General features: G+C 51.3%; 1 protein-coding gene across 2 annotated transcripts; it reads left to right on the top strand.

Annotated features, from left to right (window-relative positions):
• Positions 1-5,690: 5,690 nt before the first annotated feature.
• On the top strand, positions 5,691-16,688 carry LOC142255947 (dispanin subfamily A member 2b-like). 2 transcript variants are annotated; one of them, XM_075327409.1, is made up of 3 exons: positions 5,691-5,998; positions 10,674-10,997; positions 16,205-16,688. In XM_075327409.1, the coding sequence occupies exons 2-3, from the start codon at positions 10,896-10,898 to the stop codon at positions 16,346-16,348; spliced, it is 246 nt and encodes an 81-aa protein (XP_075183524.1). In that variant the 5' UTR covers positions 5,691-5,998; positions 10,674-10,895; the 3' UTR covers positions 16,349-16,688. The 2 variants fall into 2 exon arrangements, with proteins under 2 accessions (XP_075183524.1, XP_075183523.1); XM_075327408.1 differs by having other exon boundaries at positions 10,840-10,997.
• Positions 16,689-17,586: the final 898 nt, after the last annotated feature.

Raw genomic sequence — 17,586 nt, forward strand, 5'->3', positions numbered from 1 at the left:
TGGAGCTCAGCCACAGTGATCTTGGGGCTCTTCTTTACCTCTTTCACCAAGGCTCTTCTCCCACGATTGCTCAGTTTGGCTGCACAGCCAGGTCTAGGAAGAGTTCTGGTGGTCCCAAACCTATTCCATTTAAGGATTATGGAGGCCACTGTGCTCTGAGGAACCTTGAGTACTGCAGAAATTCTTTAGTAACCTTGGCCAGATCTGTGCCTTGCCACAATTCTGTCTCTGAGCTCCTTGGGCAGTTTCTTTGACCTCATGATTCTCATTTGGTGTGACATGCAGTGTGAGCTGTCAGGTCTTATATAGACAGGTGTGCGCCTTTCCAAATCACGTCCTATCAGTTTAATTACACACAGCTGCACTCCAATGAAGGAGGAGAACCATCCACGGCATATGACTTACATATGGGTGTCTGAGAAAAGGCTCTGAATACTTATGACCATGTGTTATACTGTGTAATACTATTGTATGTTTGAGGATTTCGATAGCGTTAGGGCAATGACAGCCAGAGACGAGTTTGTGGTACAAGATGTTTTTATGATATGTAACCACGGTAGATACACAACGGAAATACACAGTATAACAAACACAAACAAATACCTTTCTGAAACGGAGCGAAGGGGATTCCCGGGGCCACGCACCGGACTCCCCCAGGGAGACCACCAGAGCGAACCCCTATACAGGGACTGTCCGGCAATCAACCCCGGAAGGCCTAAATGCGGTGCAGCCGGGACACAAGGGGCAAGCGGTAAAGTCCAGAAGTGTCCGTACGGAATGAAAGTCCAGAATGGTTATGAACCGGAAGAAACCGGGCAGACGTGCTGACAAAAGACGGCAGACGGAGTCCGGGCACAGTTTGCAGAAACCGGGTATGGTCCAGAGTCGGTCGGTAGATTTCCAGGAGGATCCAAGGTAATCAAGTAGCAGCAGCAGCAAAGCAGGAGCACACAGCAAGCAGTATACTCAGGCACTGGACTAAGCTTAGAGGCGGCCTTTTAAGCAGCTGGACAGGAAGTAGGGCAACAGAACACAAAACTCCATGTTAACCGAGGGCAAGCTTTTTCAAAAGAGGACTGGAAAACCCGGAAACCTGACATTACTCCCCCCCCCAGAAACGGCCTCAGGACGGGTCAGGGCCCGGCTTGTCCGGGTACCGTCGATGAAACTGAGCGAGCTTCCGTGGTGCTCGAATGTTACCCACCGGTTCCCAGGAATCGTCCTCGGGGGCGTACCCCTGCCAACGTACCAGATACTGAAGCCGACGACGATGAAGCCGGGAGTCAATAATGTCCTCAACCACAAACTGCTCCTCGCCGTCGACCATCACAGGCGGAGGAGGAGGCACGACACGACCATGAAACGTATTGGGAGAGACGGATTTGAGGAGAGAAACATGAAAGACCGGGTGTACCTTTAGATGGTGCGGTAACCGCAGCCGACAGGCCACAGGGCTCACGATCCCGGTGATCTTGAACGGACCGATGAATTTTTGTCCCAGTTTCTGCGAAGGAACACCCAATCTCAGGTTCTTGGTGGACAACCATACAGAGTCCCCTACCTTATACATGGGTGCCGGTCTCCGGTGAGCGTCTGCCGACCTCTTGTAATGCTCCTGAGCTGTAGCCACAGTGTCCTTCAGAACCTCCAGATTTTGTCGTAGCTCTGTTAATCTGTCCTCCACCGCAGGCACTGAGACCGCAACCGGTGACCTAGGCAAAATAGTCGGATGGTAACCCAAGTTAGCAAAGAAGGGCGTTACCTTAGTGGAGCTGCTCTGAGTGTTGTTATACGAGAACTCCGCCAACGGAAGCATCTTCAACCAATCGTCCTGCAGATGGCTGACATAACAGCGAAGGTATTGTTCCAGTGTTTGATTGGTCCGTTCGGTTTGCCCATTTGTCTGAGGATGGTATGCAGAAGACAAACAGACATCAATCTGGAGTGCCGTACAAAACCCCTTCCAGAACCTAGACGTGAACTGCACGCCCCGGTCAGAGATGATCTCGTCTGGTACCCCATGCAATCGGAATACGTTCTGGATAACCAGATCCACTGTCTCTGCGGCTGAGGGAAGACCGGCACACGGAATAAAGTGAGCAGCTTTAGTCAACCGATCCACCACCACTAAAATGGTATTGTGACCGTCTGAGACGGGCAACTCCACAATAAAATCCATTGAGATAGACCCCCAAGGGCGAGATGGCACGGGTAACGGTTGGAGGAGTCCTGTAGGAGCCACACGAGGGACCTTGCACCGGGCACAAACCACACATGAGTGGACATAGTCCTTTACGTCCTTTAAACAGGTAGGCCACCAGAAAAAACGGTTCAGAAATTCCTGCGTCTTCTGTACCCCCCTATGACCAGCCAACACGGAGTCATGGACCAACTTGAGAACTCGAAGTCTTACGGCCTCCGGGACATAAATGCGTCGCTCTCTCAACCACACACCATTCCGAAGAACAAGAGTTACATCATTCGGGGGAGCAGCAAGAAATACGTCACCATCATAGGCCAGCTTGATGTCCTTCCACAAGTCCTGGTCCTGGATTACTCCAACGAAATTGGCATCCGATAACACGGTCTGAGACGGGGTTCCAGGCACGGAGTCCACGGCGTGGATTCGGGACAAGGCATCGGCTTTCCCATTACGTGAACCTGGACGGTATGCAACGACAAAATTGAACTGGTTAAGGAATAGGCTCCAACGGGCTTGCCGTGGAGACAGGCACCTGGCAGACTTAAGAAATTCCAGATTACGATGATCTGTGAGTACTATCACTTGCTGCGCGGCTCCCTGTAAGTGGTGTCTCCATTCCTTGAAAGCGGAAATAATCGCTAACAATTCTTTGTCCGCAATGTCATAGTTCCTTTCTGCAGGGGACAACCGGCGGGAAAAGAAAGCACACAGATGTAAGAGACTCTTGTCCCCAGTCCTTTGAGAAAGGATGGCCCCTAATGCGTAGTCGGAAGCGTCGACTTCCACGATAAAGGGAAGTGCGGGATTCAGATGTACCAATATAGGCGCTGAGGTAAAACAAACCTTGAGACGATGGAAGGCTTCCTGGGCCTGGGCGGACCACACAAACTTCTGTCCTTTCTTGGTTAACAGAGTGATGGGACGAACGATCTCTGAAAAATTACGGATAAAACGTCGGTAAAAGTTGGCAAAACCGACAAAGCGTTGTACCTCTTTGATGTTTCCCGGTTCCGGCCAGTCTAGAATTGCTTGTATCTTGCCAGACTCCATGTTCAGTCCCTGAGGAGAGATGACATAACCTAAGAATTGTATCTGTGAGCAATGGAATTCGCATTTCTCCAGTTTGATGTACAGGTGGTTTTCCCTCAGCCGGGTAAGTACGGTCTTGACGTGCTCCTGGTGTTCCTGTAGGGAATCAGAAAAGATTAGGATATCGTCCAGATAAATCACCATGAATTGGTCCATGATATCCCTAAAAATATCGTTAACTAGATGTTGGAAAGCCGCGGGAGCGTTACAAAGTCCAAAAGGCATCACTAGGTACTCAAAATGTCCATACCGACATCGGAACGCGGTCTTCCACTCGTCTCCGGGACGTATGCGGAGTAGATTGTATGCCCCACGGAGGTCCAATTTGGTGAAGATTTTTGCCTGTTGGACCCTCTCCAATAGCTCAGGAATCAATGGTAACGGATACCGGTTCCGGATGGTTATCTTATTCAGTTCCCGGTAGTCAATACAGGGTCTTAGAGTCCCCTCTTTCTTTTTCACAAAAAAGATGGGTGCCCCTGCTGGTGAGGTAGACGGACGAATAAATCCCTTAGCTAGACTTTCATCAATGTAGTTTTTTAGTGCTTCTAGCTCAGGTGCCGCCAACGGGTAGACATGACCAAACGGGATCTCCGCCCCTGGGAGTAAGTCTATGGGGCAATCATACGGTCTATGCGGGGGAAGCCGATCGGCTTTTCTTTTGTCGCATATGTCCGCAAAGTCGTTATACACCGGGGGTAGAACAGGTACCTGTACAGTGCCCTCCGCATTCGGTGTTACTGGAACCGGAACAGTTGGACTAATGGTCGGAATACTCTGCGGTGGGAAGGATATTTCCTTAGTTTCCCAATCGATGACCGGATTTGTAGACCGTAGCCACGGAATACCTAAAATAATCGGAAAATGAGGAGAAGAAATTAGCATGAAAACAAGGGTCTCCTGCTGACCTGGCTTCATCACGCATTCTAGGGGTACTGTTTCCCGATCAACTGGTCCAGAGATTAACGGAGATCCGTCTACCGTCTCCATGGTAACCGGTGAGGCTCTTTGCTGAGTCCGGATACCGTGTTTCCTGGCAAAAGAGGAGTCCATGAAATTTCCCCCTGCCCCAGAATCTATCATTGCAGAGGTAGGTATTAGCTGTCCCTCCCACCGGATCTGAATGGGGAGCGAGCAATGGGTATGTTTCCCTTCCGAGTCCTTCGGTGAGGTTGACATTACAGTCAAGGGAAATACCGCATCCAAGTGTCCACTTGCCTCAGAGATATCGGACTCTGCGTCCGTGTTGTCACACTCTGCCATGGCTGCCAATACCTTATTTGGGCGATTCGGACGTTTCGGGCAGTCGATCAAAAAATGGTCCGATTGACCGCAATAGAAACACAAACGCTCACGGAGCCGGTGTTCGCGACGTTCATTGGTCTCTCGCTTTTGCAGAGAGTCCACTTGCATAGGAACGTCCTCGGCCTCCCGTGGCGTCCTGAGAGCGGGTTCTCTGGAAGGAAATGCAAAGTTGTTTACACGGTTTACAGCTGCCCATTTTTCCTGTCTACGTTCGGTCAAGCGGGTATCAATACGCACACAGTGCTGGAGAAACTGTTCAAACTCCCCTGGAGATTCGGAGCGAGCTAACTCGTCTTTGATGGTACCGGACAAACCCTTTCTGAAAACAGACAATAATGCATTGTTTCCCCAGTCGGTGTCTACCACTAACCTCTTAAATTCAGTGGCGTATTCAACGACAGAACGCTTTCCCTGACGTAAGGAAAGGAGAGCCGATTCAGCGGTAGCACGGCGATTCGGATCATCAAACATCTGCGCCATTGCGGTCAGAAAATCATCTAGGTGATTTAAACGGATGTCCCGGTTCTCTATCATAGGATTAGCCCAAGCCAGTGCTCGTGAGGTTAATAACATAATTATACATAACACTTTGGACCGGTCAGAACGGTAATAATCGGCATGTACATCAAAAAACAGTATACATTGGTTCACAAATCCACGAAACTGACTACGGTCACCATTGAAACGGAATGGGGGTAACCTAGGCATACCGGCAGCTGATACGGACGTAGTGGGGCCGGCTTCCTGAGCCTCCACTCTGACTTGCAAGTCCTGTATAGCCGGACCCAGTACCTGGTGATCATGACCCAGCTGTGCCTCCACATCTCTAAGTTTAGTCTGCACCGCCTCCATCTCCTGCTGTAAGGAGTTAATCATGGAGAAAAGCTGATCTACTCGTGTCTCCGTCATTGCCCCAGCGAAATCCTCTTATGGCCTGAGTATAATGTAATACTATTGTATGTTCTGAGGATTTCGATAGCGTTAGGGCAATGACAGCCAGAGACGAGTTTGTGGTACAAGATGTTTATGATATGTAACCATGGTAGATAACAACGGAACAAACACAGCAGTACAAACACACAAAATACCTTCCCGAAACGGAGCGGAGGGAATTCCCGGGGCCACGCACCGGACTCCCCCAGGGAGACCACCAGAGCGAACCCCTATACAGGGACTGTCCGGCAATCAACCCCGGAAGGCCTAAATGCGCCGCAGCCGGGACACAAGGGGCAAGCGGTAAAGTCCAGAAGTGTCCGTACGGGATGAAAGTCCAGAGTGGTTACAAACCGGAAGGAACCGGGCAGACGTGCTGACCAAAGACGGCAGACGGAGTCTGGGCACAGCTTGAAGAAACCGGGTGTGGTCCAGAGTCGGTCGGTAGATCTTCAGGAGGATCCAAAGGTAATCAAGTAGCAGCAGCAGTAAAGCAGGAGCACACAGCAAGCAGTATACTCAGGCACTGGACTAGGCTTAGAGGCGGCCTTTTAAGCAGCTGGACAGGAAGTAGGGAACAGAACATAAAACTCCATGTTAACCGAGGGCAAGCTCTTTCAAAAGAGGACTGGAAAACCCGGAAACCTGACACTCTGGGGCATGGCTTTAGGTTGCTTTGGGGCATGTTTTTAGGTTGCTCTGGGGCATGTTTTTAGGTTGCTCTGGGGCATGCCTTTAGGTTGCTCTGGGGCATGGCTTTAGGTTGCTTTGGGGCATGTTTTTAGGTTGCTCTGGGGCATGTTTTTAGGTTGCTCTGGGGAGTGTCTTTTGGCTGTTCTGGGGAGTGTCTTTAGACTGCTCTAGGGCATGTTTTTAGGTTACTCTGGGACATATGTTTACGTTGTTCTGGGGCGTGTCTTTAGGTTGCTCTGGGGCGTGTCTTTGGGCTGTTCTAGGGAGTGTCTTTAGGTTGCTCTGGGGCGTGTCTTTGGGCTGTTCTAGGGAGTGTCTTTAGGATGCTCTAGGGCGTGTCTTTTGGCTAGTTGACACAATTACCCTGCGATTCATGCCTCCTTATTACAGCCCACTAAAACAACACTAAATAAAAAGGCCCTCACCTCTACAACCATATGATGAAATTGCAATATATAAAATGGAATAGTCAGGGGAGCAGCGAGACTAAACTAAAAACAAACACTGCCCCTTTTTTCTTGGTGGCAGGTTCTCTTTATGTACAACTATGAGGAGACGCTCTCGGTAATCGGCGACTGACACATCCGTCCCGTCTCCACTAACGTTTGGATGACTATAGAAGATCGCTGATGCACCAAGGCGTCCCCTGATTTAGGGATTGTGCTCATCTCACATGATCCCTGCGCTCTCAGATCCTGCCCCTATATCGAGCCGTAGACCGGTGATTGGGGAACTAGATAGTATTGGGGTCCGAGGTGGTGAGAAAACGACCAGTGCCAGGAAGGGTCCCATTTTGCCGTCAGTCTTATGTCCATTGTCGTAGGTGACGTTGATGCATTACAATGGACAGGGTTGTCCTCTTCGTCCTCGGTTGTTACTGGACTTTCAAACACCTTAACATCTTCTCAGGCGTCCCCCTTTTTGGTGATCTCTGGGTGTCGTCACGTCTTATTGAAGGGACCGATGTCACAATATTTCCTGTGTCTTTATTACAAGTGATTGGATATTTTGTAATTATTTTAACTGTTAATATTTTGCAACAAACCCTCGGTCTTACTCCTGACATTACCAAATCTCACCTTGACCGGAAGGAAATCGGTTTATAGACATTAGTGAGGGCTCATCTTACCCTCCGTTTATTGGGACGCTGCATTCATACTGGAGGCAATTGCTTATATAGTAATTCCTTCAATTATTTTGGTCACTTTACTGATGCTAAATGTTGCAGAAAAGGAAGAAAAAGGAAATCAAGTTTCCAGTGAAACAATCAGCAGAGTATGAGGGCTGATTACAGGAGCCTGAGCTGGGACAGTGGAGCATTGGAGGAGCATTGGACCAGGGACAGTGGATCATCGCACCAGGGACAGTGGAGCATTGGACCAGGGACAGTGGAGCATGAGACCAGGCATAGTGGAGCATGGGACCAGACACAGTGGAGTATGGGACCAGGGACAGTGGATCATCGCACCAGGGACAGTGGAGCATTGGACCAGGGACAGTGGAACATTGGACCAGGGACAGTGGATCATTGCACCAGAGACAGTGGAGCATTGGAGCAGAGACAGTGGAGCATTGGACCAGAGACAGTGGAGCATTGGACCAGAGACAGTGGAGCATTGGACCAGAGACAGTGGAGCATTGGACCAGGGACAGTGGATCATCGCCCCAGAGACAGTGGAGCATTGGTGCAGAGACAGTGGAGCATTGGACCAGAGACAGTGGAGCATTGGACCAGGCACAGTGGAGCATGGGACCAGGCACAGTGGAGCATGGGACCAGGCACAGTGGAGCATTGGACCAGGGACAGTGGAGCATTGGACCAGGGACAGTGGAGAATTTGACCAGGGACAGTGAAGCATTCGACCAAGGACAGTAGAGCATGGGACCAGGGACACTGGAGCATCGGACGAGGGATAGTGGAGCATTGGACCAGGGATAGTGAACCATTGGACCAGGGAGAGTGGAGCATGAGACCAGGGAAACTGGAGCATTGGACCAGGGACAGTGGAGAATTGGACCAGGGACACTGGAGCATTGGACCAGGGAAACTGGAGCATTGGACCAGGGATAGTGGAGAATTGGACCAGGGACAGTGGAGCATAAGACCAGGGACACTGGAGCATGGGACCAGGGACAGTGAGCATACGACCAGAAACAGTGGAGCATGGGACCATTGACAGTGGAGCATTGGACCAGAGACAGTGGAGCATTGGACCAGAGACAGTGGAGCATTGGACCAGAGACAGTGGAGCATTGGACCAGGGACAGTGGATCATCGCCCCAGAGACAGTGGAGCATTGGTGCAGAGACAATGGAGCATTGGACCAGAGACAGTGGAGCATTGGACCAGGCACAGTGGAGCATGGGACCAGGCACAGTGGAGCATGGGACCAGGCACAGTGGAGCATTGGACCAGGGACAGTGGAGCATTGGACCAGGGACAGTGGAGAATTTGACCAGGGACAGTGAAGCATTCGACCAAGGACAGTAGAGCATGGGACCAGGGACACTGGAGCATCGGACGAGGGATAGTGGAGCATTGGACCAGGGATAGTGAACCATTGGACCAGGGAGAGTGGAGCATGAGACCAGGGAAACTGGAGCATTGGACCAGGGACAGTGGAGAATTGGACCAGGGACACTGGAGCATTGGACCAGGGAAACTGGAGCATTGGACCAGGGATAGTGGAGAATTGGACCAGGGACAGTGGAGCATAAGACCAGGGACACTGGAGCATGGGACCAGGGACAGTGAGCATACGACCAGAAACGGTGGAGCATGGGACCATTGACAGTGGAGCATTGGACCAGAGACAGTGGAGCATTGGACCAGGGATACTGGAGCATCGGACCAGGGACAGTGGGGCATTGGACTAGGGACAGCGGAGCATTGGACCAGGGACAGTGGAGAATTTGACCAGGGACAGTGAAGCATTCGACCAAGGACAGTAGAGCATGGGACCAGGGACACTGGAGCATCGGACGAGGGATAGTGGAGCATTGGACCAGGGATAGTGAACCATTGGACCAGGGAGAGTGGAGCATGAGACCAGGGAAACTGGAGCATTGGACCAAGGACAGTGGGGCATTGGACCAGGGACACTGGAGCATTGGACCAGGGACAGTGGGGCATTGCACCAGGGACACTGGAGCATCGGACCAGGGATAGTGGAGCATTGGACCAGGGAGAGGGGAGCATTGAACAGGGACAGTGGAGCATTGAACCAAGCACAGTGGAGCATTGGACCAGGGACAGTGGAGAATACGACCAGGAACAGTGGAGCATGGGACCATTGACACTGGAGCATTGGACCAGAGACAGTGGAGCATCGGACCAGGGACAGTGGGGCATTGGATGAGGGACACTGGAGCATTGGACCAGGGACAGTGAAGCATCGGACCAGGTACGGTGGAGCATCAGACCAGGGACAGTGGAGCATTGGACCAGGGACACTGGAGCATTGGACCAAGGACAGTGGGGCATTGGACCAGGGACACTGGAGCATTGGACCAGGGACAGTGGGGCATTGCACCAGGGACACTGGAGCATCGGACCAGGGACACTGGAGCATTGGACCAGAGACAGTGGAGCATAGGACCAGGGACACTGGAGCATCGGACCAGGGACACTGGAGCATCAGACCAGGGACAGTGGGGCATTGGACCAGGGACAGTGGAGCATTGGACCAGGGACAGTGGAGCATCGGACCAGGACAGTGGAGCATCGGACCAGTGACAGTGGAGAATTGGACCAGAGACAGTGGGGCATTGCACCAGGGACACTGGAGCATCGGACCAGGGACACGAGCATTGGACCAGAGACAGTGGAGCATTGGACCAGGGACACGAGCATCAGACCAGGGACAGTGGCGCATCGGACCAGTGACAGTGGAGCATTGGACCAGAGACAGTGGGGCATTGCACCAGGGACAGTGGAGCATTGGACCAGTGACAGTGGAGCATTGGACCAGAGACAGTGGGGCATTGCACCAGAGACAGTGGGGCATTGCACCAGGGACACTGGAGCATCGGACCAGGGACACGAGCATTGGACCAGAGACAGTGGAGCATTGGACCAGAGACAGTGGAGCATTGGACCAGGGACACTGGAGCATCGGACCAGGGACACGAGCATCAGACCAGGAACAGTGGAGCATCAGACCAGGGATAGTGGAGCATTGGACCAGGGACAGTGGAGCATTGGACCAGGGACAGTGGAGCATTGGACCAGGAACAGTGGAGCATTGGACCAGGGATAGTGGAGCATTGGACCAGGGACAGTGGCGCATCGGACCAGGAACAGTGGAGCATCAGACCAGGGACAGTGGAGCATTGGACCAGGGACAGTGGAGCATTGGACCAGGGACAGTGGAGCATTGGACCAGGGACATTTAGGGAATTTCTGCACATTTGATTCCCTCACATACTAAGAGGAAGTGAATTTTTTCAGATATTTGCAGAGGACGTCACTAATTGTCCTAAAAGTTGTAACTTTGGAGAAGTAACATCAGCGTGGTGTCCAAAAGATGCACATTATGACTCCGCCCTCATGTCACAGACTCCGCCCTCATGTCACAAACTCCGCCCCCTTGAAGTAAAAATCTTCTCACCTGAAGGTCTGGGCATCACTGCACGGCTGGAGAGATTGCGGTGACAGCTCCTTGTGACAACCATGGCAAGCAGCGGACAGAAGGATTACCTGGGGTGGTCCATCTTCAGCACGCTGTGCTGCTGTCTCCCCATCGGGGTGGCCGCACTCATCTTTTCAATAAAGGTAAGAGGGAGGCTGCATTTGTGTTTTGTGCAGAATCTGCATAAAAAAAGTTTATTTTTTGTTGCATTTTTTAAAATTTGCAGCACGTCAGCGCAGATTTCACACTTTGCAATCTGAAGGCTGAAATCTGCAGCAAAAATCAGCAGCAAAATCTACAGCAAAATATGCAGCAAAATCAGCAGCAAAATCAGCAGCCAAATCTGCACAACGTCCCTTGGAGGGACCTGAACCTGCGACACTTCAGTATTCAGCTGCCAGGATACTAGAACACCAATTAGCAAAGATTTTGCACCTTTTCAAAAAGTTACAAATTAAGAATTAGCCAAAAATATCTGAATAATGAAAAACTTGTAGAGCCAGAGCGAAACATGGCAGAATGAAAAAATGGCAGAAAGATATTAGGAATTTGCCACAAAATAAAAATGCAGAAAATCCAAACACGTACTAAAAAAATATCCATTCACGAAAACCAGACTCCTCCATCAGACACAGATAGAGAAGTGCAATTCTTCATTGCGCAGAACACGTCTCCTCCAGATTCCAGGGGTGCCAGCATTTCATTGCTCCATGCAACACTCAGCATTGTGCTTGGTGATGTACGGCTCGGCATTGTGCTTGGTGATGTACGGCTCGGCTTGGTGATGTACGGCTCAGCATTGTGCTTGGTGATGTACGGCTCGGCATTGTGCTTGGTGATGTATGGCTCAGCATTGTGCTTGGTGATGTACGGCTCGGCATTGTGCTTGGTGATGTATGGCTCAGCATTGTGCTTGGTGATGTACGGCTCGGCATTGTGCTTGGTGATGTACGGCTCGGCATTGTGCTTGGTGATGTACGGCTCGGCATTGTGCTTGGTCATGTATGGCTCAGCATTGTGCTTGGTGATGTACGGCTCAGCATTGTGCTTGATGATGTACGGCTCGGCATTGTGCTTGGTGATGTACGGCTCGGCATTGTGCTTGGTCATGTATGGCTCAGCATTGTGCTTGGTGATGTACGGCTCAGCATTGTGCTTGGTGATGTACGGCTCGGCATTGTGCTTGGTGATGTATGGCTCAGCATTGTGCTTGGTGATGTATGGCTCAGCATTGTGCTTGGTGATGTATGGCTCGGCATTGTGCTTGGTGATGTATGGCTCGGCATTGTGCTTGGTGATGTGTGGCTCAGCATTGCGCTTGGTGATGTATGGCTCGGCATTGTGCTTGGTGATGTACGGCTCAGCATTGCGCTTGGTGATGTACGGCTCAGCATTGCGCTTGGTGATGTATGGCTCAGCATTGTGCTTGGTGATGTATGGCTCAGCATTGCGCTTGGTGATGTACGGCTCAGCATTGCGCTTGGTGATGTATGGCTCAGCATTGCGCTTGGTGATGTATGGCTCGGCATTGTGCTTGGTGATGTACGGCTCAGCATTGCGCTTGGTGATGTACGGCTCAGCATTGTGCTTGGTGATGTACGGCTCGGCATTGTGCTTGGTGATGTATGGCTCGGCATTGTGCTTGGTGATGTATGGCTCAGCATTGTGCTTGGTGATGTACGGCTCAGCATTGTGCTTGGTGATGTATGGCTCAGCATTGTGCTTGGTGATGTATGGCTCGGCATTGTGCTTGGTGATGTATGGCTCGGCATTGTGCTTGGTGATGTATGGCTCGGCATTGTGCTTGGTGATGTACGGCTCAGCATTGTGCTTGGTGATGTACGGCTCGGCATTGTGCTTGGTGATGTACGGCTCGGCATTGTGCTTGGTGATGTATGGCTCAGCATTGTGCTTGGTGATGTACGGCTCAGCATTGTGCTTGGTGATGTACGGCTCGGCATTGTGCTTGGTGATGTATGGCTCAGCATTGTGCTTGGTGATGTATGGCTCGGCATTGTGCTTGGTGATGTATGGCTCGGCATTGTGCTTGGTGATGTATGACTCGGCATTGTGCTTGGTGATGTACGGCTCGGCATTGTGCTTGGTGATGTACGGCTCAGCATTGTGCTTGGGGATGTACGGCTCGGCATTGTGCTTGGTGATGTACGGCTCGGCATTGTGCTTGGTGATGTACGGCTCAGCATTGTGCTTGGTGATGTACGGCTCGGCATTGTTCTTGGTGATGTACGGCTCAGCATTGTGCTTGGTGATGTATGGCTCAGCATTGTGCTTGGTGATGTACGGCTCAGCATTGTGCTTGGTGATGTACGGCTTGGCATTGTGCTTGGTGATGTACGGCTCGGCATTGTGCTTGGTGATGTACGGCTCGGCATTGTACTTGGTGATGTACGGCTCAGCATTGTGCTTGGTGATGTACGGCTCGGCATTGTGCTTGGTGATGTATGGCTCGGCATTGTGCTTGGTGATGTATGGCTCAGCATTGTGCTTGGTGATGTACGGCTCAGCATTGTGCTTGGTGATGTGTGGCTCGGCATTGTGCTTGGTGATGTACGGCTCGGCATTGTGCTTGGTGATGTATGGCTCAGCATTGTGCTTGGTGATGTACGGCTCGGCATTGTGCTTGGTGATGTACGGCTCGGCATTGTGCTTGGTGATGTATGGCTCAGCATTGTGCTTGGTGGTGTATGGCTCGGCATTGTGCTTGGTGATGTACGGCTCAGCATTGTGCTTGGTGATGTACGGCTCAGCATTGTGCTTGGTGATGTACAGTTCGGCATTGTGCTTGGTGATGTACGGCTCAGCATTGTGCTTGGTGATGTACGGCTCAGCATTGTGCTTGGTGATGTATGGCTCAGCATTGTGCTTGGTGATGTACGGCTCAGTATTGTGTTTGGTGATGTACGGCTCAGCATTGTGCTTGGGGATGTACGGCTCGGCATTGTGCTTGGTGATGTATGGCTCGGCATTGTGCTTGGTGATGTACGGCTCGGCATTGTGCTTGGTGATGTACGGCTCAGCATTGTGCTTGGTGATGTACGGCTCAGCATTGTGCTTGGTGATGTACGACTCAGCATTGTGCTTGGTGATGTACGGCTCAGCATTGTGCTTGGTGATGTACGGCTCGGCATTGTGCTTGGTGATGTACGGCTCAGCATTGTGCTTGGTGATGTACGGCTCGGCATTGTGCTTGGTGATGTACGGCTCAGCATTGTGCTTGGTGATGTACGGGTCAGCATTGTGCTTGGTGATGTACGGCTCGGCATTGTGCTTGGTGATGTACGGCTCGGCATTGTGCTTGGTGATGTACGGCTCGGCATTGTGCTTGGTGATGTACGGCTCGGCATTGTGCTTGGTGATGTACGGCTCGGCATTGTGTTTGGTGATGTATGGCTCAGCATTGAGCATTGTTCAGATAATTCTGAAATGATAAATAATTGCAGTGATTGTATCTGTATCAGCAGGACGTCCCTGGTATATGCAGTGCTTATAGACAGTCCTCAGTATATCCGGTGCCTGTAGACGATCTCCTGTATATCTGGTCCCTGTAGACGATCTCCTGTATATCCGGTGCCTGTAGACGGTCCCTGGTATATCCGGTCCCTGTAGACGGTCCCTGGTATATGCGGTGCCTGTAGACGGTCCCCTGTATATCCAGTGCCTGTAGACGATCTCCTGCATATCTGGTCCCTGTAGACGATCTCCTGTATATCTGGTCCCTGTAGGCGGTCCCTGGTACATCTGGTCCTGTAGACGATCTCCTGTATATCCGGTCCCTGTAGACAATCTCCTGTATATCTGGTCCCTGTAAACGATCTCCTGTATATCCGGTCCCTGTAGACGGTCCCCGGAATATCCGGTCCCTGTAGACAGTCCCCAGTATATCCGGTCTCTGTAGATGGTCCCCGGTATATCCGGTCCCTGTAGATGGTTCCCGGTATATCCGGTCCCTGTAGATGGTCCCCAGTATATCCGGTCCCTGTAGACGGTCCCCTGTATATCCGATCCCTGTAGATGGTCCCCTCTATATCCGGTCCCTGTAGACGGTTCCCTGTATATCCGGTCCCTGTAGACGGTCCCCTGTATATCCGGTCCCTGTAGAGGGTCTCCGGTATATATCCGGTCCCTGTAGACAGTCCCCGGTATATCAGGTCCCTGTAGACGGTTCCCGGTATATCAGGTCCCTGTAGACGGTCTCCGGTATATCCGGTCCCTGTAGACGATCCCTGGTATATTCGGTCCCTGTAGACGGTTCCCGGTATATCCGGTCCCTGTAGACGGTCCCCAGTATATCCGGTCCCTGTAGACGGTCTCCGGTATATCCGGTCCTTGTAGACGGTCCCCGGTATATCCGGTCTCTGTAGACGGTCCCCGGTATATCCGGTCCCTGTAGATGGTTCCCGGTATATCCAGTCCCTGTAGACGGTCCCCGGTATATCCGGTCCCTGTAGACGGTCCCCAGTATATCTGGTCTCTGTAGATGGTCCCCGGTATATCCGGTCCCTGTAGATGGTCCCCAGTATATCCGGTCCCTGTAGATGGTTCCCTGTATATCCGGTCCCTGTAGACGGTCCCCTGTATATCCGGTTCCTGTAGACGGTCTCCGGTATATATCCGGTCCCTGTAGACAGTCCCCGGTATATCAGGTCCCTGTAGACGGTTCCCGGTATATCCGATCCCTTTAGATGGTTCCCTGTATATCCGGTCCCTGTAGACGGTTCCCTGTATATCCGGTCCCTGTAGACGGTCCCCGGTAAATCCGGTCCCTGTAGACGGTCCCCAGTATATCCGGTCTCTGTAGATGGTCCCCGGTATATCCGGTCCCTGTAGATGATTCCCGGTATATCCAGTCCCTGTAGACGGTCCCCAGTATATCCGGTCCCTGTAGACGTTCTCCGGTATATCCGGTCCCTGTAGACGATCCCCGGTATATCCGGTCCCTGTAGACGGTTCCCGGTATATCCGGTGCCTGTAGACGGTCCCCTGTATATCCAGTCCCTGTCGACAATCTCCTGTATATCCGGTCCCTGTAGACAGTCCCCGGTATATCCGGTCCCTGTAGATGGTCCCCTGTATATACGGTCCCTGTAGACGGTCCCCAGTATATCTAGTCCCTGTAGACGGTCCCCAGTATATCTAGTCCCTGTAGACAGTCCCCTGTATATCTAGTCCCTGTAGACAGTCCCCTGTATATCTAGTTCCTGTAGACGGTCCCTAGTATATCCGGTCCCTGTAGACGGTCCCCTGTATATCTAGTCCCTGTAGACGGTCCCTAGTATATCCGGTCCCTGTAGACGGTCCCGCACTGACACAATATGCTCTTCTCTTTCAGGCGCGGGATGCAGCCAATCAGAATGACTCAACGACGGCAGCGAAACACTCCAAGATGGCCTTCAACCTGAACATCGCCGCCCTGGTGTTGGGAATCATCTTCATCATGATCGTCATAGTGGTGACCAACGTGAACCGCCCCTGAGCCCAGAACCGTACACAGCGACGGTGGCGCGGACCCCGGGGTTCTCACATGTGGTGTCCAATAAAACCAGTGTCACCCGATTCCTTGACTTCTTGGTGATGATTTCCCCAGGATAAGAGCCAGGAGGGACATACAGTGGGTATGGAAAGTATTCACACCCCTGTACATTTTTCCCTTTTTGTGTCATTGCAGCCATTTGGTACATTTTTTTCTCATTAATGTACACTCTGCGCCCCACCCCCATCCCCCATCCCCCACCCCCCCACCCCCCATCTGGACAGAAAAATACAGAAATGTAGAAATTTTTGCAAATTTATTAAACAAGAAAAACTGAATTATCACATGGTCATAAGTATTCAGCCCCTTTGTTCAGTATATCACATGGTCATAAGTATTCAGCCCCTTCGTTCAGTATATCACATGGTCATAAGTATTCAGCCCCTTTGCTCAGTATTTCACATGCTCATAAGTATTCAGCCCCTTTGTTCAGTATATCACATGGTCATAAGTATTCAGCCCCTTTGTTCAGTATATCCCATGGTCATAAGTATTTAGCCCCTTTGTTCAGTATATCCCATGGTCATAAGTATTCAGCCCCTTTGCTCAGTATATCACATGGTCATAAGTATTCAATCCCTTTGCTCAGTATATCACATGGTGATAAGTATTCAGCCCCTTTGCTCAGTATTGGGTAGAGGCGCCCTCCCTTTTGAGCTAGTACAGCCATGAGTCTTCTTGGGATCCTGGATTTGGGGATCGTCGGCCATTCTTCCTTGCAGATCCTCTCCAGTGTCGTCAGGTTGGATGGTGAACGTTGGTGGACGCCATTTTCAGGTCTCTCCAGAGATGCTCAGTTGGGTTTAGGTCAGGGCTCTGGCTGGGCCGGTCAGGAATGGTCACAGAGTTGCTCTGAAGCCGCTCCTTTGTTATTTTAGCTGTGTGCTTAGGGTCATTGTCTTGTTGGAAGGTGAACCTTCAACCAAGTCTGAGGTCCAGAGCATCTGGAAGACGTTTTCTTCCAGGATATCTCTGTAGTTGGCCGCATTCATCTTTCCTTCAATTGTAACCAGTCCTGTCCCTGCCCCCATAGCATGATGCTGCCACCACCATGTTTCACTGTGGGGATTGTATTGGGCAGGTGATGAGCAGTGCCTGGTTTTCTCCACACATACCGCTTAGAATTATCACCAGTATGTTCTATCTTCGTCTCATCAGACCAGAGAATCTTATTTCTCATA

Source organism: Anomaloglossus baeobatrachus, chromosome 11, assembly GCF_048569485.1.
Source record: "Anomaloglossus baeobatrachus isolate aAnoBae1 chromosome 11, aAnoBae1.hap1, whole genome shotgun sequence".
In the NCBI taxonomy this organism is placed as follows: domain Eukaryota; kingdom Metazoa; phylum Chordata; class Amphibia; order Anura; family Aromobatidae; genus Anomaloglossus; species Anomaloglossus baeobatrachus.

Bases quoted from the DNA above. Each gene is read 5' to 3' on its own strand.
- LOC142255947 (XM_075327409.1), top strand. From the start codon at position 10,896: ATGGCAAGCAGCGGACAGAAGGATTACCTGGGGTGGTCCATCTTCAGC. The intron at 10,998-16,204 runs GTAAGAGGGAGG...CTTCTCTTTCAG, and splicing joins CACTCATCTTTTCAATAAAG to GCGCGGGATGCAGCCAATCA.